We start from the raw sequence: 20,424 nt of genomic DNA, 5'->3' as shown, positions 1-20,424 counted from the left end.
TGAAGATAATCAAAACACAATGCATGTGTTTCGAGAATTGCAAGACAATTAAAATCATGCAATTGACACCAAACTTAAAATTTGGCCCTAGATTCAAATAAGAACCATGAAATATTTTTGAGTTTTTATGATTTTATTAATTTTTTTTGGATTTTTCAAAAATAATTTTGGAAACACGAAAACAAAAATAAATAAAAAACTTTTGAAAGATTTTTGAAAGCTTTTTGAATAGAAAATAAAAATTACCTAATCTGAGCAACAAGATGAATCGTCAGTTGTCCAAACTCAAACAATCCCCGGCAACTGCACCAAAAACTTGGTGTACAAAATTATGATACACAATGGCGCCAACAACTTGGTACGCACAATTGTAATCTCAACTCTTTTTCACAACTTCACACAAGTAACCAACAAGTGCACTGGGTCGTCCAAGTAATAAACCTTACGTGAGTAAGGGTCGATCCCACGAAGATTGTCGGCTTGAAGCAAGCTATGGTCACCTTGTAAATCTCAGCCAGGCGGATTCAAATGGTTATGGAGTTTTAATAATTAAAAAGATAAATAAAACATAAAGTAAAGATAGAGATACTTATGTAATTCATTGGTGAGAATTTCAAATAAGTGCATAGAGATGCTTTGTTCCTGTTGGATCTTTGCTTTCCTACTGTCTTCATCCAATCCTTCATACACCTTTCCATGGCAAGCTGTATGTTGGGCATCACCGTTGTCAATGGCTACTTCCCGTCCTCTCAGTGAAAATGGTCCAAATGCGCTGTCACCGCACGGCTAATCATCTGTCAGTTCTCAATCATATTGGAATAGAATCCAGTGATCCTTTTGCATCTGTCACTACGCCCAACACTCGCGAGTTTGAAGCTCGTCACAGTCATCCTTTCCCAGATCCTACTCGGAATACCACAGAAAAGGTTTATACTTTTCGAATCTCAAGAATGGCCGCCAATAATTCTAGCTTATACTATGAAGACTCCGATCTTTCGGAATGGAGGCTAAGAGAAATACGCTCGATCTAAGGTAGAACGGGAGTGGTTGTCAGGCACGCGTTCATAGGTTGAGAATAGTGATGAGTGTCACGGATCATCACATTCATCATGTTGAAGTGCAAGCAAATATCTTAGAATGGGAATAAGCATGAATTGAATAGAAAATAGTAGTACTTTGCATTAATACTCGAGGAACAGCAGAGCTCCACACCTTAATCTATGGTGTGTAGAAACTCCACCGTTGAAAATACATAAGAACAAGGTCTAGGCATGGCCGAATGGCCAGCCTCCCCAATGTCTAAGATTGCATAAACTGATCAAAGATAGATTCCAAGGTTCCAAGATTCCAAGATGAAAATACAATAGTAAAAGGTCCTATTTATAATGAAACTAGCTACTAGGGTTTACAAAAATAGGTAAATGATGCAAAAATCCACTACCGAGCCCACTTGGTGTGTGCTTGGGCTGAGCATTGAGCTTTACATGTGTAGAAGTCTTCCTTGGAGTTAAACATCAACTTTGGTGCCAGTTTGGGCGTTTAACTCCAACTTTTATGCCAGTTCTGGCGTTTTGACACCAGAAAAGGGTAGAGAGCTGGCATTTTGACACCATTTTATATCGTCAAAACTCGCGCAAAGTGTAGACTATTATATATTGCTGGAAAGCCCTGGATGTCTACTTTCCAACGCAATTGAGAGTGCGCCATTTGGAGTTCTGTAGCTCCAGAAAATTTACTTCGAGTGCAGGGAGGTCAAAATCTAACAGCATCTGCAGTCCTTTGTCAGCCTCTGAATCAGATTTTTGCTCAGGTCCCTCAATTTCAGCCAGAAAATACCTAAAATCATAGAAAAACACACACTCATAGTAAAGTCCAGAAATGTGAATTTTGCTTAAAAACTAATAAAAATATACTAAAAACTAACTAAATCATATTAAAAACTATATAAAAACAATGCTAAAAAGCGTATAAATTATCCGCTCATCAGACGGCGAGATATAATATTAGAGCATAAATAATGGAAGTTGTGCAAGAGTCTTCAAGGTAGAATCTTAGTCCTCAGTTATCCTTTTTTTTCTATGAAGCATATAGCAGTAGGCTACTTTTATTTACTTTTTTTTTTAATCACTGTTTAGTTTTGTTGTTTATTAAAGTGATTATGTATTCACTTTAATGTGTTAATTGGAAATTCTCTTGTGGATTGATCAGGGTGACACCGTCCAGATGAGATTTCAACCACCTCTAGGGAGGTACTTGGCTGCAGCTGCAGAGAATGTTGTTTCTATACTTGATGTGGAGACATAAGGATGCTGATATTCATTAAAGATTCGATTTCATTTTTATTATAATTAGTATTGATTCACTTTTTTATTTATTAAATTTGTGTAAAAGTAATAATAATAGAATTAGTTGTTGTTTCTAACGGGACGAAAAAGAAAAGAGCTTGATTCAGGACCACAAACTGTTATTGGAAGGCGTAATGAGTTGAAATAGAGCTGCTCTGATAAGTATGCTTTTATCACAATTTTAATGAATCAATGACTAATAGGTATGGTTGCACATTTTTTCATTTTGACTTTAAACCCTAAATCTCATGCCATGATTCTTCTAATAAGTCACTTGATAGCATGGTTTCTGTTGTAGACAAAAGTTCTAAACAGTTTGGAACTTCTTACATTAAGTTCATCTTTGTATAATTTTATTGAAACTAAACTTGGAACATGCTTTGATGATGAATATCTGAATTCTGGAGAGTTTATACAGCTTGAAAAACCCAAAAAGAAAAAAGTTCTAATGAATTGATTAAATTTTTGACTCTAGCCTCATGAAATTTTTATTATTATAATTTTTCAGTTTTATTGATAAGTTGTGTATTTTTTGTTATGTATTATTTGCAGATTTAGCATATGAGACAAGTTAAGCATGGATATAAAATATGCAAGTAGATTAACATCTTTTTAACAAATATTAATTACTATTTTGTTACGACAATTATTGTCAGACAAGAATTTTATTATTTTGTTGAGAATTATTGATAAATATGTATTTGAAATACTAATTGAATCTTTTAATATCTATTTTAATTACAACTTTATTATTAGTTATTGTCTTTTTATAAATTTTTTTATTGTGCACAAATTTATTTATTAATTAAAATAATACACATTTATGTACAAAAAGTTTTATTGTAAATTTTATTTTTTTTTGTATTTTTATTACAAAAGTAACTTTTTTTTTCAAAAAGGCAACTCTTTTATTAGTTGCATATTTTGAATATTAGACAACACTTGTATGGTTGCATATCCAAAAGAAAGAGCAACACTTGTATATGTTGCATATCCAAAAGAAAAAGCAACACTTGTATAGGTTGCATATCCAAAAGAAAAGGCAATACTTTAAAGGGTTGCATATTCAAAACTAATAGGCAACACTTCAAAGGATTGCAAATTCCAACTTATATGCAACACGTAAAAGAGTTGCATTTTATTGCAAATAGGCAACACTTTTTAGTAGTGATCAAAATACGAGAGAAGAGACAACACTGCAAAAGTGTTGTCTCAAATACACCTTTGAAGTGTTATTGTTTTTCAACTAAAGGCAACACTTACCAAGTGTTGCTCTCAAAAGCAACGCTTCTGAAACAAAAAAGTGTTGCCTTGATCTAAGGCAACGGCTGCATATGCAATGCCGCCCAAAACCATTGCTTTAGGTCCAAAAGTGTTGCCATAGATCAAAAGCAACCTTTTGTCAGCCTTTAGGCAACACTTTTTAAATGTTGACTCAACCTGAAAATGTTGTAGTGAGATTTAGGTGTATTCGAGAAGCAATTCGGTGTATTATAGAATTTATTCTTCTTTTCCCAAGAACTATCAGTGTACCTTATTTTAAATAGACAGAAACAAGAAAATTTATAGAGAAAATAGAAATTCGTATCAAATAAACAATTTACAACAAATTTATTAATTTCTATTCTGTCTTCCGAAAGAGATTATTTGATTAATGGGTCAAGGATATGAAATTTCTTTTTTTCAATATTCGCTATCCATATCCACCAATGCCACGCATAACAAACTCGGGCAAATATATGAAGTTTGGCCAGAGAGAACAATTTTTTAGTTTAATTGACACCTAATGTAAGAATTATTTAAGAAGCTTTATAAGTGAAAGCTTACAAATGGATGGGATGCAAGCTTTTTCTTGTCTAAAAACAGGATGTAGTCTTGATAGTCTTTAATTTGGAAGGGCTTGTTAGTTTTTTGGATGAATGAACTTGCCCTCATGACTCGACAATGCGGCATTCTGCAAAATTTGTATAATACACCGAAAGAAACAGTTACAACAAGCAATATATTTTTAAAATGCATCGAAATTTCAATGCACTATAGCTTACCACAATATCAGAGGGGAGACAGTATGAGTTTTTCAAATCTTTCAATTTTTTTGTTGTTCAGAATGTGACACATTGCCGAGACAACCTACGAAAACAAAAACCCAAACTTAATACATATATGGCACAACTCGTAAGAAAATCATTAATGTTATTCTAGTACTACCAGATTTTTTATATCTAATTTGGCTTTTAAACAATCAAAGTGCATTCTGGTTATTTCTAGGTGAGATTCATGCTTCAAATTAAAAATTGTCTCCAAATCATTAGAGCATCCATCATCACTAGTCTTGATATTTGTGACCCAATAAAAGCATTTCTCCTTAAAATTGTGTGTTATTTGCTTTTGCCTCATGGGAGTTTTTAACTTGTCAAGGAAGCTCAGTGTAGGCTACACCTTTTCTGGTGAGGGATTTTTTGCTTAGCATAATTTAATGCTACTATAACCCTAGTATTTATGACCTTAACCAACTCTTCCAATTCTTCTACCAATATTGGGTTGTCTTGAGCTTTTCTCTTGTCATCTGGTAGTTCACCCTCTTGAGTAAGTGTAGCTTCCTCACTTGATTGAGAGAAGCCAAAGGCTAAATGATGGTGTAGGAAAGTCATTCTTCAATGCAGCGTTGGCAACCAACATTATTCCATCATTCACGGCTTGAGTGGATGGATGACTTCATGGTGACGCAAAAAATAGTTTAAGAATACACAAAAAATATTGAAAAAGAATTTTAGTGAGTTGAACTTACACATTAGTAAGAGCTACTTCCTCATAAGATTCTTGTTAAGGTTGAGGACTGCAGGATTACAGAAAAAGAATTTAATTAATACAAGCAAATCAAATGCACATCAATTCACATGAAATACACTAAAATACGAACCAAATACACCACTATTTAAAAAGGCATGCAACTCAATAAAGCAACCACAAAATGACAACAGAAGTACTACAACAAATTTCTATAGGCTAGTTATAGCAAATGCATCAATAAAGTCCCTCAAATGGACAAAATCAATATTATGTTGCCTAGTTACAACAAAAAGGGGACAACAACACCAAGTGCACCTCAAACAAAAGCAATACACCGAAAGAGAACTAAATACACCGAAAATATTAGAAAAATAATTTAAGTAATACTTAGGCATTAGTAGTTTCTTCTTCAATATCTTCCTCTCGAGAAGACTTTTCAGCAGTTTATTGATTTTGGGGAGGGCTTGAGGCAGGTGTTTCCGAAGGAGGAGCACATACTTGAAGTGAAACTCTAAGGAAAACAAAAATGAAAAATTTGATATGGAGTAAGCATTCAGGTACAAATGATTAACTCAATGAATAGAATATTGAAAGTGAATTGGAAAACTCACATGTCCAGTGATTCTGATTGAGAATGAGTCTGTTTCCAAAGAACAATCATTTGTCCTTTAGGATTATCATCTATTATTCCTTCCTAAACAGGAGCTAGTTCATTCAATGATTCTTCTTGTTCTCTGAACCTGAAATATACCGAAACTATCTCACAACTATACCTCAATCATTCAATAAAAACACAACTTCTGTTGTATGAGAACTTACATAGTTATAATTTTTTTTTCTTTCCTTTTTTCCTTGCATGAAATCCAGGGTGTTTTTTTTCTAAAAAATATATGAAATCAGAAGTAGAATATGGTAACACAAGAATTAAAGAAATGCTAAGAGAAAAAAAAATTACATGTTATCACTTAGTTGATTTACACTGTTCTAATATCTTGTCTGTGTTTGAAACACAGCATCATTATCACTTGCCAACTTTACATGTGGCAATCTAAGGATAAAATAAACATTATTCAGTAAAACTAAAGTAATTACATAAGGTTTTAGGAAATTTTAGCAAAGAAAGAATTTCAGACATTAAATCTTACGCTTGCGAAGAATCATAGTGAGCTTTTGTGGAGTGGAGCCTAGTTTCTGGAATATCAGTGATTTTTTTCTGCATCTTGGAAAAGCAAACAATTATTAAGCAAAAAAACAAAATAAAATTGGAAAAATACACCGAAAAGTACCACATACTTTTGTGCAGGCTTATCATTTATTTTCTTCAATCTTGTTTTTCTTATTTCTTGCATTTTTTCACTTCTGTCGGTACATGCAAAAGATTTTGTTAATAAATAAAATTTTAATAAAAAAATATAGCATTACAATGATAGTTTTTGAATCTTACTCATTATTGTGATTCAGTTTTTCTTAGGGAGGATAAGTCCTTAGTAACATATTTCTTTTCTTTTAGATTCAATCCTGGAAAAGCAAATAATCCTCAGATAAATGTACACAATAAAATTGACAAAATACACCAAAAAGAAACACTTACTTTTTTGTAGAATTTTGATTTTTTTTTTCTTCAATCCTCTTTTTCTTATTTCCTCGCTTTCTTCACTTCTGACAATACACGCAAAAAATTATGTTAATAAATAAAATTTTGACGAAAAAATAAACATAGCATTACAATAATAGTTTTTTAATCTTACTCATCCTCAGATTTAGTTTCTTTTTCGGAAGATGAATCCTTAATAACGTGTTTCCTTTTTTTGGATTGCATCCTAAAAAAGCAACCAATCATCAAGCAAATAAACAGAATAAAATTGATAAAATACACCAAAAATTAATACGTACTTCTTTGCAGGGTTGTGAATTTTTTTCTTCAATCTTTTTTTTCTTATTTCCTCACTTTCTTCACTTCAAGCAATACATTTAAAAAATTATGTTAATAAATAAAATTTTGACGAAAAAGAAAAATATAGTATTTCAATGATAGTTTCTGAATCTTATCATCAGATTCACTTTCTTTCTCGGAAAATGAATCCTCAGTAACGTGCTTTCTTTTTTTGCGATTCCATCCTGAAAAAGGAAACAATCATCAAAAAAATAAACACAATAAAATGGTCAAAATACACCGAAAAAAAATACTTACTTCTTTGCTATTTTTTAGGTTGTTTTCTTCGTTTTGGTGTCTCCTCCGAATCATCTTCAGAATCATACTCGGATTCAGCAACACTTTCACTTTCCAAAGCAATAGTCTTCTTCTTTTCCTTATTTTCTTCCTTCCTTTTTACCTTTTTTTTTTCTTTTAGTTATCTTCTGAGCTGTTCTCTTTTTACGGTTTCCTAAAACAAAAAATATTTGTTTACACAATATATTTATAACAAATACACCAAAATTAAGAAGGCATTCTATTGAGTTACCATGTCATCATTGATCTCAGCTTTTATTCTTTCAAACAGCAACTCCTTGGTCCAATATTGGACCCACAGTGGTCCAGAAATTGTATCCATCGATCTATTTTTTGTGTCAATTCGTAAAAATATACAATCATTAGAGCAAAGAGGTAGCTATTAATAACATATTTCTTTTTCAATGTGTACTCTCTAATGTCCTTTATGACAAAGTTGAGCACATAATCTCCCCAAATTCCATTCACGTATTGTGTCCACGTGAAGAATGGGTGGCATGTAAACTGGAGAAAGTTTGTTTACCGTTATCGGCAACAAGAAGGACATCTGAATGTAGAGGATGAATGTCCTCTTGAATTTCAGCCGATTTTCCTCCCCATCAATACTTATCTCCATCATAGAGGTTGATAATTGCGACAAAGTCTTGCCTTGAAAGCTTCTAATAACTTCCGTATTCTCCTCACTAAGTTTTTGAAAGTTAATTTTGGCTGGATAGCATGGTTCTACAAAAGCAGCAAAAAATATTTCAATAACATAAAAATAATTTGATAATACACCGAAATTTGATTTTCACAATACATTATAAAATGAATTTTTATCAGATGCACTCAAGTGAAGGGCAGCTATTATATTTTCTAGGGTGATGTTGATTATACCATACTGTGTATTCAATTTGTTACGGAAGAGATCAAATGAATATGGCAATTCTTTCAAAAGCTTATGTGGCACATTCATAGCAGGGATATGCATCAAGCCACCAAATCCCAATTCTTGAACAATGACTTTCATGTTATTGTTCATGTTGTGAAAATTATTATGAGTGGATCTTGTAGAACATCTCAAATAATAATTTTTCTGTAAATAAATCAGAATCATATAAATAAACTATATTTATACAAAATAATTTGAGTTGTTCAAACATATATATGCTTACATTATATTTTGGTACTTCTTTTTTTTGCTATTTTTGTAAGGAATAATAAAAAGGTTAATAGGTAACAAGAGCACCAAGTGCACCTCAATTCACATGAAATACACTGAAAGATAAACAAAATACACCAAAATGTAAACCAAAATATACCGCTATTATTTTTTTATTACATCATATAATGTGAGTTCAAAAAGGCATTAAATAAAATGATACTAGAAACACTAGAACAAAGTTCTATAGTTTGTTACAACAAATCGATGAACAAAATTCCTGATAAATGGACAAAAATATTTGCAAATCACTTAAATATGTACAAAATAATATCAGAAGCACAATAACAATATTCTATTGTCTAGTTATAGCATAAGGAGGACAACAGCAACAAATACACCTCATTTCACACGAAATACACCGAAACACAAACTAAAATACACCGCTATTATTTTTTTATTACATCATACAATGTGAGTTCAAAAAGCTATGCAACTCAATAAAATATGCATAAAATGATATCAGAAGCACTCAAACAAGCATAAATTACATCATACAATGTGAGTTCAAAAAGAAATGCATAAAATGATACCAGAAATACTAGAACAAAATTCTATGAGTTGTTACAATAAATCGAGAACAAAATTCTTGATAAATGGACAAAAACAATTGTAAATCACTCAAATATATACAAAATAACATCAGAAGCACAATAACAATATTCTCTTAGCTAGGTACAGCATAAAGAGGACAACAGCAATAAGTACACCTCAATTCACACGAAATACACCGAAAGACATACAAAATATACCGAAACACAGACCAAAATACACCGCTATTATTTTTTAGTTACATCATATATTGTGAGTTCAAAAAGACATGCAACTCAATGAAACATGTATAAAATGATATTAGAAGCATTCAAACATGCACAAAAACAAATTCAAATCCCTGAAACACATGCAAATACAGGTTAAACTATACGACAAACACTACGTAACATTTTTATACCGACCTAACACATTTATCACCAAATGAAGCGTATAATGAGAACAGTATACGTACTTCAAGGCAAGAACATGAAATGATACCCAAAAAACAGAATTATTACTATGTAGTGTTTTGCGATTGAAATGGGAAAGAGAAAAGTGAGAAAACTGGATGATTAGTGAACAGTACCTTCAATAATCTTTCGTGTTTTCTTTCTGTGTTTATTGTTGATGATTTCAAATTTAGCTTTGAAATTTTCTTGACTTTTTCGCAATGATTTTGAGAGATTTTGAGCGTTGTGGTTTTGATCATGGGAGAAGAACCGTTTTTCATAATGATGTTTGCGCTATTCAATAGTTGGAGAAGGCGTGTTTTGAGGCACTCTAATCTGAGGTTGGTTTTTGTTTGGCTTGGGCCAACTTGGTTGGCCTTGTTTAGGAAAAAAGTTTGTATTTATAGCAGTGTTGTATATTTTAAAGAATATTATGACAGACAAAAGAAGAGTTTTTAACCTATCTTCTAAGAGTGTATTTGATTTGTGTTTTATTTTCATTTTTTTTATTTTTTTATTTTCAAAATTTGGTGAAAAAAAAAACAAAAAAATCAGTAAAATCATTTTTTATTTTCACCTATTGTTTTTTTTTTCTTTAAAAGTTTGAAAACAAAAACACTAAAAATGAAAATACAAACTATGCACACTCTTTTTCTCTTCATATCTTCTATATGCTTAGATGATATTTCAAAATTGTAATAGTTTATATTTTATGTCTTAGTTCAGATTATATACTTGTGAAGCTGATAATAGTTTATGTTGAACTAATAACATCTTTGAACTAACTCACGTAGGATAGGTATTCGAACTGAGTTATTAAATTTTTAGATTTCTCAACATCCCTGGGTAAACAATGAGTGTCTTTCTGCTTCATATATTTTGTTGTAAGCTAATCTAGTAGTAATTTCTAGTACTGAAAAGACTTTTAGAAAAAATGTATAAGATTCTTAGGTTAATGAAGAACCAATTTGAATTAGTTCATATACATGAAAAAGTTCAAGAAAATAATATCTAATATTTTTAAATTGGTGAAATCTCTAACTTGAATCCTATCTAAGAAAAATAATGAAAATATCTAAATTTCGTAGATTGAATTACAATTAATCTAAATCAAAATTTAACCGGATAAACCTAGAACAGATAACAGATGCTTCAAACACCATATTTACTTTAATGCATGACAACATTATCCTACGATCATGAACCTTAACAAGGTGGCCGTGATAACCAGAGGCGTTGGTGCTAATTAAGGTTATTATGCATTGAACAAAATACTAGCACTAACTCTTACGTAAGAGGTAAATTACCCTTTAAATAACAATTTCTTCAAAATTAGTCGAACTGTTCGTATTCTATCAGATCACCATGTATCACAATCCTAATAATCTGGATGCTATGCAGATTATATTACACAAGTTTCCATACGAGATCAGGCCTCTAGCTAGCTAGAAGTTAGAGAACACTACGCTCTTCCTCCTGTTATTTTCTCTCTTCTCTTTCACCCCAAAATACAAGTTTGACTAACGTCTCATAATCATTGCAAAGCCTAGAAAGCTGATGACAGCGGAATCCAAAAGCTCCAGCCATCTTGAAAAAGTTCCAGGTCAAGACTTGCACATATTGGGAATTGTTAATCAGGTGCAAGTTGTTCTGGTCAACTCATTCACCTTCGAGTTCTGCGCCGAACTCCGCCAGCCGCTGGGTTTCTGCATCCAGATCCCGGATGGTGGCATGGTTAATCATACCGTCATCCTCGCAGGCATGTATCTGTCTACCACCAAACCTGGTAATAAAAAATATGAAGGAAAAGAAGTAAGAGATGATATCCACAAGGAAACAGGGTAAACAAAGATGCAATGAGAAATTAAGGGGAAATAAAAAGTTAAGCTTATGATAAATGGAGGAGTTAGGGTTCCAATACTGATCAACAGAACAATAACACAAGAACAACAGTAGGACGGGTTCAGACAATGACAAAATGAAAATGAGTTCTGTAACCTAAAAACATATAACTAGGTTTCTCAGAGAAAGGTAGAAGTGCTTTGCATATAACTAGGTCTAGATAATTAGTTTTTCTTGAGATGGAAAATCTATGAAGAATAGTACAGCAATTGAATATGACAAGGTAGTAATATAGATTTACTGGAACACTTAACAGATTGAATATTAGTTCTGTATTTTGCCTTTCATTGGCTCACAAGTAACTTATTAAAGTTGACTTTTGAAAAATAACTTTCTAAAACCCATAACACCTATATTTGGTAAATCAAACTAAAAATAACTTTCAATAAGCACAAACAACAATAATTGTGTTTGGTAAAATAGTTTCTAAAATAAAATTACTATAATAGACATAAATAGAAGAATTTTGATCATAACTAGAATTTGGCATCAATAATTTAATTAAGGGCAAATATGAATATCTATTAATATATGAAGTTATATTAAACTTTTTAATTTTGATAAACACAAACCAACTTCGAAAAGCACCTCTTTAAGTGCATTCAAAAGCACCCGCAACTTTCCAAAACTACATGCATAAGCACATAATCTTTTTTATTTACCAATCATAAAATGAGGTGCATGTGCTTTTAAAAAGCAAAAGCACTTCTCCAGAAAGTTTTACTAAACCAAGCATAGTTAAGGATAAGGTCCATGAGGGAGACGATCATTTAACAGAGTGGGAGATGATCAACTAACAAAACTTGTGGTGCCTAGGTAGACCATTCCTTCTTATGTGACAGCATGACATAGTAAGTAGTTACAACAATGAAGATGATGGACTGGCAGTAAAATCAAATAATATAAGAATGTCTAAATTACCATCTTCCATTCATCAATTCTATGCACTTCTGAGCATCCTTTCGATCCTTGAATTTTACCAAAACAACACCCTGTGGATGATTCTCACATACCTGCAGGTAAAATCAGTATGGGACACGAAGTACAGAGGCAAATTAGACAACTGTATGGGTACAAGTAACAGAACAACTTTGGGGTTTTGGGGGGATCAAATATCAAGTATATAAAATGATAAATTTATAAAATATGAAAATACAGACAAGCTTAGATCAATTACCTTGACCGAGTCCAGAGGACCAAGCTTCGTACACTCGTCTTTAACATCTTCTTCTAGTTCTGAACGCAAATTTTCATCAGCCTGCATAGATTACACAAAATCAGCAAAATGTCCAGTATGAGAAACAGCAGAACCAAATTGTAATCCAGATTGGTCAAATTGAAATTATCACTAACAAAAGCAGGAAATCCTGCTGTAAATTATAGCCCCCTATCATGAAAATAATTAATTGATACATAACATAAAATACTACTATCGAACTTTCTAAAAAAACAGAAAATTTGAAAAGAAGTTTATTTAATAATTTCTATTGTCAAAAATTATTGGACAGGTGAGCTCACTTGTACAGCAATGTTCTAGTATGCTAATTGCACAAAGAATAAAAGTAAAATGAACTAATGTTTACCCTCATTTCAGCTGGAGTAAACATATAACGAAGGATAACGGTTGCTGGAATTAAAACTTTTCCATCATCACGACCACCTGAGCAATGCAATAAAAACACATGCATCATAAATAAGAAAATGAAGTCTGAAATTGAATTTATAAACTTGAATTGACAAAAAAGTAATAGGAATGCTTCTGGAAAAAATATCTTTTAAATCAATCTCACAATTTGCAAAGCATACACTGGAAGACTTAAAAGACTGCAATGTTGATATTATACATTGACATAGTTCACAGTGTGCTGCTTAAGCTCATGGTTGGTAACTAAGATTATAACATAAAAATAGCCACTTTACAATCATAAGCAGCTTTTCAAAACTTTTGATTATAAACAGAACACATTCCTTTAAAAGGGTTAGTTTTCAAGTTGGACATTCAAATACAAGTTGTAAGTTAATACACCCACATATAAATTGACTTAAAATCAGGAAAGGGAAATTAGGCTAAAGTGAAGTTGAACTGGGAAGCACGGAAACCAAATTTCTGAAACATCAACTGAAAGTACTGGGTAAGTAAGCATACCCCATCCAAGCATTTTGTCTTCAACCTTTTTCAATTTCTTCTTCTTTTTATTGTCTATTTGCTTGCTTATAAACTTCTCTCCTGCATATTTAACATAAAGCTCCATCAAGCAACAATAGACGCAATAAATAACTAAAGTTTTTTATTTCAGACATGCATTTACCACAGCTATGAAGGAATTATTATCAGAAAGTGCCATCTGAAGTACTCAAAATTTAAATGATGCCTTACCTTTTTGCTCAAACTTAGCCTGGCTGACTGACATAGGAATCTTGTCACCAGGACGAAGAGGTGTTCCATCCAAAATTTGGAGTGCTAGAGCAACTGAGGGTTCCTAGTATAGACAAATAAAATTGAAAACCCTTGCATATGTACAAGTAAAAGTCACACACAGAATCCAATCTTGAAAAGAAAATCACATACAGAACAATAAGGAAAACAAATTACCTTGAGATAGGTAACCAGGGCGTCTCCCTTTTTCCTTCCTGTCTCTTTATCAACATAAAGCTTCACACGAGGCCTTTTAGTTTCTGGGTCCTATTGTGAACATAATCATGAATTCATATTCAGACTGTCACCCATCATTTTATTTCTTACTTTGAATTTTTTAAAAAATGGCTTCTCATAGGATAAATGTCATATTTAACATGCTCTGCTCTTCCAAGTGCCGAAATGCTAATCCTACTGGCATTATATTGTCACTGTACCATTTGTATAATGTCAATAGAGTTTTTGTCATATTCATGTAACAACCTCTTTTAAGATAGCGATAGCCATAAATTGTAGTAAAATTCTAACAGTTTTACCATTTAGTAGACAGTAGATAACATTTAATGAAATTGTACCTCTTTTATAATTCCACACTTGGAAAATACCTCCACGACCTACAATACATTAACCATGTTATTTCTTGCAACAATAATATTCTTAGGAAAATTAGGACCATAGTTAAGGGCTTAAGGCTTACTTCATCAGTGGTAACATCCTCCGGTAATCCAGTGACATAAACATGCGTATTAATCTTTAGCTCAAACCAACTGTCTGGAGGTTTATTAGCTTCCTGAAACACACAAGAGTTCAATTGACATTAGGGACTCATTTGTCTCCAAAAGTGTTCCAAAGAAAATTGACTTTGGGTGAAAACATATGCAATAGAGAGAGCAGAAGCACCTTCTTCTCGGCTGGCTTATCTGAAAGCTTCCTCTTTCCATCTGTTACAACATTAGTGTTGTTTGGATCTTCGTTTAAGGGCTCGGAAAGAGCAGTCAATTTTGAAGTATCTTCAAGCTTTTCGGAGGCATCAGAACCAGTTACTGTTGGAAACACTTCCTCTTCTTCCAAGAAGGTCATCTCTTCAACACCATATGGTTCATTGCTGACAGAAGCATGCTCCTATCACATAACAATAGTATTTAATCCACCAAAAAGGACGAATAGAAGAAATTAGTAGAAAGGAGGATAAGGCATTAACACAAAGAAACCAAAAATGAAAAACTAAACCCTTTCTGGATAAACCGTGCAATAAATAAATAATTGTTGTCTCCTTTGAATCTAGGATAACACAACATCTAGCATACGTTCACTAACAATACAACTCCCGACTCAACAAGCCTTGCTTGCAAGGCGCAAAGGGAAAAAAATAGCATTCTGAGTTATACAGAAATCATTTCTTCAGCTTAAACATGCAGTGCAACACTCTCAGCACTATAATTAAAAAAGAAAATGAAAAACTTCATGTCATCTCTTTAGCCTAGCCTAGTCTAACCATATAATACAACGCAAACAAAAATAATCTTTTTCAGTGCTACTCTTCCGAAAGAAAAGTAAATGTACTTTTCTTTTTATTGAATATCTTAAGCCCTAACAATTACTATCTTTCAGGGAAATGATTGGAAAGACTCTAACAATTTACTAGAAAGCACAAACAAAAACATAAAATGCCATGCACCTACCTGGGGAACCCAGACTCTAAGATTCTTGTCCCACTTGTACATTGTCCCGTCATCATCAGTAAACTCTTCTTCACCCTCAGGTGGCGTTGAAGGTCTCTCAGGATCTGCTCCTCCTACACCTTCTACTTGTGCCTCTGCCTCCTTGATCTCATTTTGAAATTTCTCAAACTCATCAACATCATTGGTGGACACTGCACAACAATATCAATCTCTAAGATCCAAGAAAGATAACAGCAAAATAGAAAAGCCAAAATCCAACAGAAAGAGAAGGAAAGCTATACCTGCAGTTGAATAAGCAGGTCCCTGCTGGTTAATTTCTGCCCACAACTCAGGAATTGAGGACAACGGCTGCCATTCAGTTCTTCCTTCAGACCACACAAGTGTGTCTTTCAAAAGGTATCCATTTAAGTAGTGTTCTGTTCAAGCCAAGTACATAAGTTTCAACATGGTTAAGTTCTATTCACTTATTACTTTACCCGAAACTCATGCATGAAATTTTTTCATACTTTACGCCCCCCCCCCAAAAAAAACAACACCAAACATAGCTTAAGAGTAAACCTCGCTCAAATTTCTCTCCGACTAAAATAATCTCCAACACGTTAGTCCCTGAAAAATGAAAAAGCATAGTTCCTAAAGTTCAATTTAGTCCTTAACCCTCAGAGATATTAGTTCCTAAAAGAAGATTAGTATGATCAAATTTTAGCCGCATTTCAACGAGAATCATAGTGTACAACGTAACGCTGCATTCGCTGGCCAATATCAATAAAATTTTAGGGAGCAACCAAACACAGCAAATCAATACACTTATGCTCTTCCTACATGGCCATTCAGACACCAAAATCAACATGCGGCAAAAAGTGAACTCCAGTTGTACATTAATCCAGTGTTGAATCCATATATTGCCTATTCCGAAGGTAAAGTAAAAAATATATCAAACTACAATGGCGTTCCTGAAATCAAAACAAGCTAAGAAATAAATAAAGAACTCACGGAGCAGCTCAGAGCGAGCGTAAGGGCCAAACTGTTGCTGATTATCAGCCGCAACATACCATCCCACTTCAGCAGTACCACCATCTTCACCTTCCCAAACCAGATTCAATGAATTATTATTTGCATAAACCAAAATCAAAATATTGTAACAAAGAAAAAGGAGATAATTCGTTAAACTAGATAAAGTAATCTTCTTTTTATTATATCTATCTATTGCGAAAAGAAGTTACTGGAATAGAGGGTGTACCTTGTTGCTGTTGCGGCGGAGGTTGATGTTGTTGGAGGTTGCCGCGGTCGTAGCCGTTTTGAGACGACATCGTTTTGGAGAGTGCGAGTTTTCTCGGGGTTTCTGGGTTTCAATGTTTGGCAGTGCCAAGATTATGAGTGTGATTTCTTTCTTCTTTTCTAGTTTCTAGAGGAAAAAAATTAAAAAATAATAATAAAGAAAGAAGGAATACCAATTCGTTCAAGGCAAAATGGAAAATGGACATGAAAGCCATAGAACCGAACCCGTAGCTAAACCGATCAGATTTTTCGCAGCTCAACCGGTTGGTTAGAGTTGAATCGGATTATTCGATCATGCTTAAATCTATTATATATTTTATTATTCTATTTTATATATTTCTAATTTTACAATAAAAAAATGTCAAATGTTATTCTTTTATTATAATTGAAATCAAATTTTTTTTTCTAAAATTAAAGAATTCTCTTTCCTTCCTTACTAATTTTACAACCAAAATGTGCCACATATCACTTTCTTATTATATTTGGAATCAAATATTTCCCTCTAAAATTAAGGAATTCGACTAAATTCCCATAGTGGTCCCCCAGATTCAGTTCGTGCACCGATTTAGCCCCTGAGATTCCAATTGCACTATTTATGTCCTCCAGATTACGATCCGGGCAACATAATGATCGTTCGGTGAATTTCTGGCGTGACTCGGTGACGGCGTTGCTTATGTGGCACAGCCACTGCCACGTTAGACGTCAGAGTGTACATATGACGTGGATTGTATTGTAAAATTCTCCAATGTAGTCTCTGTCTTCATTTTTAAACCCTAAACCTTCGTTGGCCTCCCCTCAATCTGGTTCTCTCCATCAACGTCTCCTTCTACATCTGTTGTGTACACCAATAGTTGTCCCCCATGAGAGGAACTGGAAGCCATGTTGCAGGAAGTTCCAACCGGTCATCGTCGACGGAGAACTGGAGAAGAAGCACAACGCGAAGCAGGCAGGGGCGGGTTCCGGACTGGTGCGGCTATGGTTGTCACCCGGTGCTAAGGTGGTCAGGGACGGAGACGCATCCTAACAAGCCCTTCTTTGGTTGCCCTAACTATAATGTGAGTAAAGGTAACTGATTTGTAGGTGTTTGATTTTTTTTTGGTTGATTTTTTTGGTTGTTTGCAGACAAGTGGAAAAACATGGTGTGGGTTATTCGTCTGGGCAGATTGTGTGCAAGAGGAGCTGCCTGAAAGAGCTGTTTCAGGAGATGATGATGGTGACAAGAAGATGAACTTTGCATGGCGGATGGGGAAGATGGAGGCAGACATTAGGAATCTGAAATTCATTACTCATGTTCTTGGGTTTGGGTTCTTAGTAGTTGTTGTTTTTGTAGGAATGGTGCAATTAAAGGGTTGAGAACATATCAATATAATGTAGTTCCCAAAGTAATGAATGAAAGCGTTATGGGGTAACATCACAAGGTTTCTGTAACTGATCTTAGTTTACTATAATATAATATCCTGTTGGATGAATAAAAAGTACATGTAAATAAGTAACAGAAAGGTTGATTCAAACCATGGATAGTATTAATTGATCTATACCAAAATATGGCAAACCATTCATAGTTTTAACACATTACAGCCATAAGTAATTGAGCAAGTTATATGACATACTTGATTAATAATCAACAAAATGAACCATTGTTTAGAGTGAGCACAGTCACTGTTTTTTTTAACAAAAAACAAACACTTGACAAGTGTAATGTCCTAATATTAAGTTTCACTTCTTGCGGGGTGCTTAAATTCAGGGGTCGGCACAAACTTCAGAAAATTTGTGAATCATGAGGCAGTGACTGAACTCGCACCCTTCATTGGGTCCAGTGCTGTAGAAGGGGTTGTTGGTGGTGACCTTCTTCTAGCAGGCAGTTTAGCAGGTCTTATGGCTGGTTCCCCTTTTACTTCAGTGAACTACACAAAGCACAAACCACAAATGAAAATCAAAGTTCATCACCCACTAAACCTTTTTCAGATTTATTAGTCCATGAATTAAAAAGGTTTATTATTGAATTATTATTGTACCTTTTGAGAATCTTCTGGTTCAAAACAAATTGGCTGTGACAGATCAATCTCTGAAGCTTGACCAATAGGAGCAGAATTGATTGCCGATGGGATGTTGTTTGTAATATTAGCAGTAGCCGTAACTGTACTAGTAGCAGTTGCAGTTGCATGGGCAGTGACAGTTACAGTGGCAGTTGCAGTGTCAGTTGCAGTGGCCTGGGTAGTTGCAGTTGCTTGGGCAGTAGCATTTTTAGGGTCTTTAGCAGCCTCCGCAGCCTTTGCAGCAGCTGCAGCATCAGTTGCAGCTTGAGCAGCATCAGCTGCTCTTTTCTTTTCACACCCTCTCTTGGTGTGACCTTTTTGCAAGCAGTACCTGCAGGTGAAAGGTCGAAGCTGTCTTTTCATGACTGTACCTGGCTTAGATTTCTTGCTAGAACTTGTGCCTTCATCGGAATCCTTCCTCCTCTTTGTTTGAAGGTTCCCTAGCTTCCTCTTGATTGGTGGTGCCAATGGCCTGTTATACTGACTTTGTTCCCAGAAGGCTTGGCCAGGAATAGGATTGATGTGGTACTTGTATGTTTCCTTGTATCAACTTGTGGCAAAAATCCTCCGGGTGCTTGTTCACTCTGGCCAGTGCAGCACAAGCATGAACGCATGGAATCCCTACAAGTCCAATTTACATCCAGCTTAGGTTAAAACAAAATCATTTTTAAGACAAGTGTAAAAGTCCATGAGCAAAAGTAAGTGGATGGGAAAAAACAACCTGTTAACATCCAGAACTGGCAGGTACATAATCTTTTCCCCAAGTCCACCACATGATTTGTAGGACGCCCATGAACATCAAACTTCTCATAACTAGTATCTCCAGACCATATAGCATGCCAATGTCTGGACTCTTTCCTCACCTTTTTTAGCCTACTTTTGATTACGGGTGGTAACAGCTCCAGGTGATTGTCCAACTTCACCTTGTTCTTAGCCATAGTCCTCATAACAAACATTCTCACCTCTTCTAAAAGAGTAAGTATAGGCTTTCCCCTTACTTCCATGATCTTTGAATTGAAAACCTCACAAGCGTTGTTGCAAATCGAGTCCAATTTCAGGTTGTGTCTGAATTGTGACTTCGTCCATGCCTCCCTAGACCACTGTCAAGATACTTTCATGCATCCTCGTTCAGCCTCTTTATCCTCTCCATGTAATCCTGAATGACAAGAATTAAGAAAAATGAAAAAGGTCCATGTAAACTAACTCCAAAACAAAAATATTGTCCTCCCATACCTTAAACTCTTGAAATGTAGTTGCTCTAGCACACTTCCATAACAGTCCCCTCAGCTCCAAGTCCTTCCACTGCTTGTTAAAATTTCACCACAAGTGCCAGACACAGAAACGATGGCCCGCATCAGGCATCACCGCTTTCATGGCAGGCTGTAATCCCTGAAGACAGCAAACAATACGTTACCATAATAGTCCCTACGAGTGTTAACGTTTCACCATAATAGTCTCTAAGTTTGATCATCGTTCACCATAATAGTCCCTAATTTGATTTTCGTTCACCATAATAGTCCCTAGCATTCATAATCGTTCATCATTATAGTCCCTGAATTGCACC

General features: G+C 34.2%; 1 protein-coding gene across 2 annotated transcripts; it reads right to left on the bottom strand.

The window, feature by feature from the left end:
* Positions 1-10,836: 10,836 nt before the first annotated feature.
* On the bottom strand, positions 10,837-16,992 carry LOC130947346 (splicing factor U2AF-associated protein 2). 2 transcript variants are annotated; one of them, XM_057876023.1, is made up of 14 exons: positions 16,787-16,992; positions 16,540-16,629; positions 15,831-15,965; positions 15,550-15,740; positions 14,768-14,989; positions 14,565-14,657; positions 14,443-14,481; positions 14,045-14,134; positions 13,829-13,931; positions 13,598-13,678; positions 13,035-13,111; positions 12,629-12,709; positions 12,373-12,464; positions 10,837-11,332 (listed from the first exon to the last, which is right to left on the bottom strand). In XM_057876023.1, the coding sequence occupies exons 1-14, from the start codon at positions 16,854-16,856 to the stop codon at positions 11,209-11,211; spliced, it is 1,488 nt and encodes a 495-aa protein (XP_057732006.1). In that variant the 5' UTR covers positions 16,857-16,992; the 3' UTR covers positions 10,837-11,208. The 2 variants fall into 2 exon arrangements, with proteins under 2 accessions (XP_057732006.1, XP_057732007.1); XM_057876024.1 differs by having other exon boundaries at positions 16,540-16,623; positions 16,787-16,949.
* Between the last annotated feature and the right edge of the window lie 3,432 nt (positions 16,993-20,424).

The sequence above is a fragment of the Arachis stenosperma genome, chromosome 9 (genome assembly GCF_014773155.1).
Source record: "Arachis stenosperma cultivar V10309 chromosome 9, arast.V10309.gnm1.PFL2, whole genome shotgun sequence".
Taxonomy (NCBI): Eukaryota; Viridiplantae; Streptophyta; class Magnoliopsida; order Fabales; family Fabaceae; genus Arachis; species Arachis stenosperma.
Note: the sequence above shows the minus strand (reverse complement) of the source record. Positions and strands in the feature narration are given on the sequence as shown.

What these genes read in the sequence shown, in the direction of transcription:
- LOC130947346 (XM_057876023.1), bottom strand. Translation starts at nt 16,856, where the DNA reads ATGTCGTCTCAAAACGGCTACGACCGCGGCAACCTCCAACAACATCAA. An exon ending in TTACTCCAGCTGAAATGAGG is followed by an intron (nt 12,710 to 13,034) that starts GTAAACATTAGT and finishes TAATCTATGCAG; the next exon opens with GCTGATGAAAATTTGCGTTC. An exon ending in GAATTGATGAATGGAAGATG is followed by an intron (nt 11,333 to 12,372) that starts GTAATTTAGACA and finishes TTTTATTACCAG; the next exon opens with GTTTGGTGGTAGACAGATAC.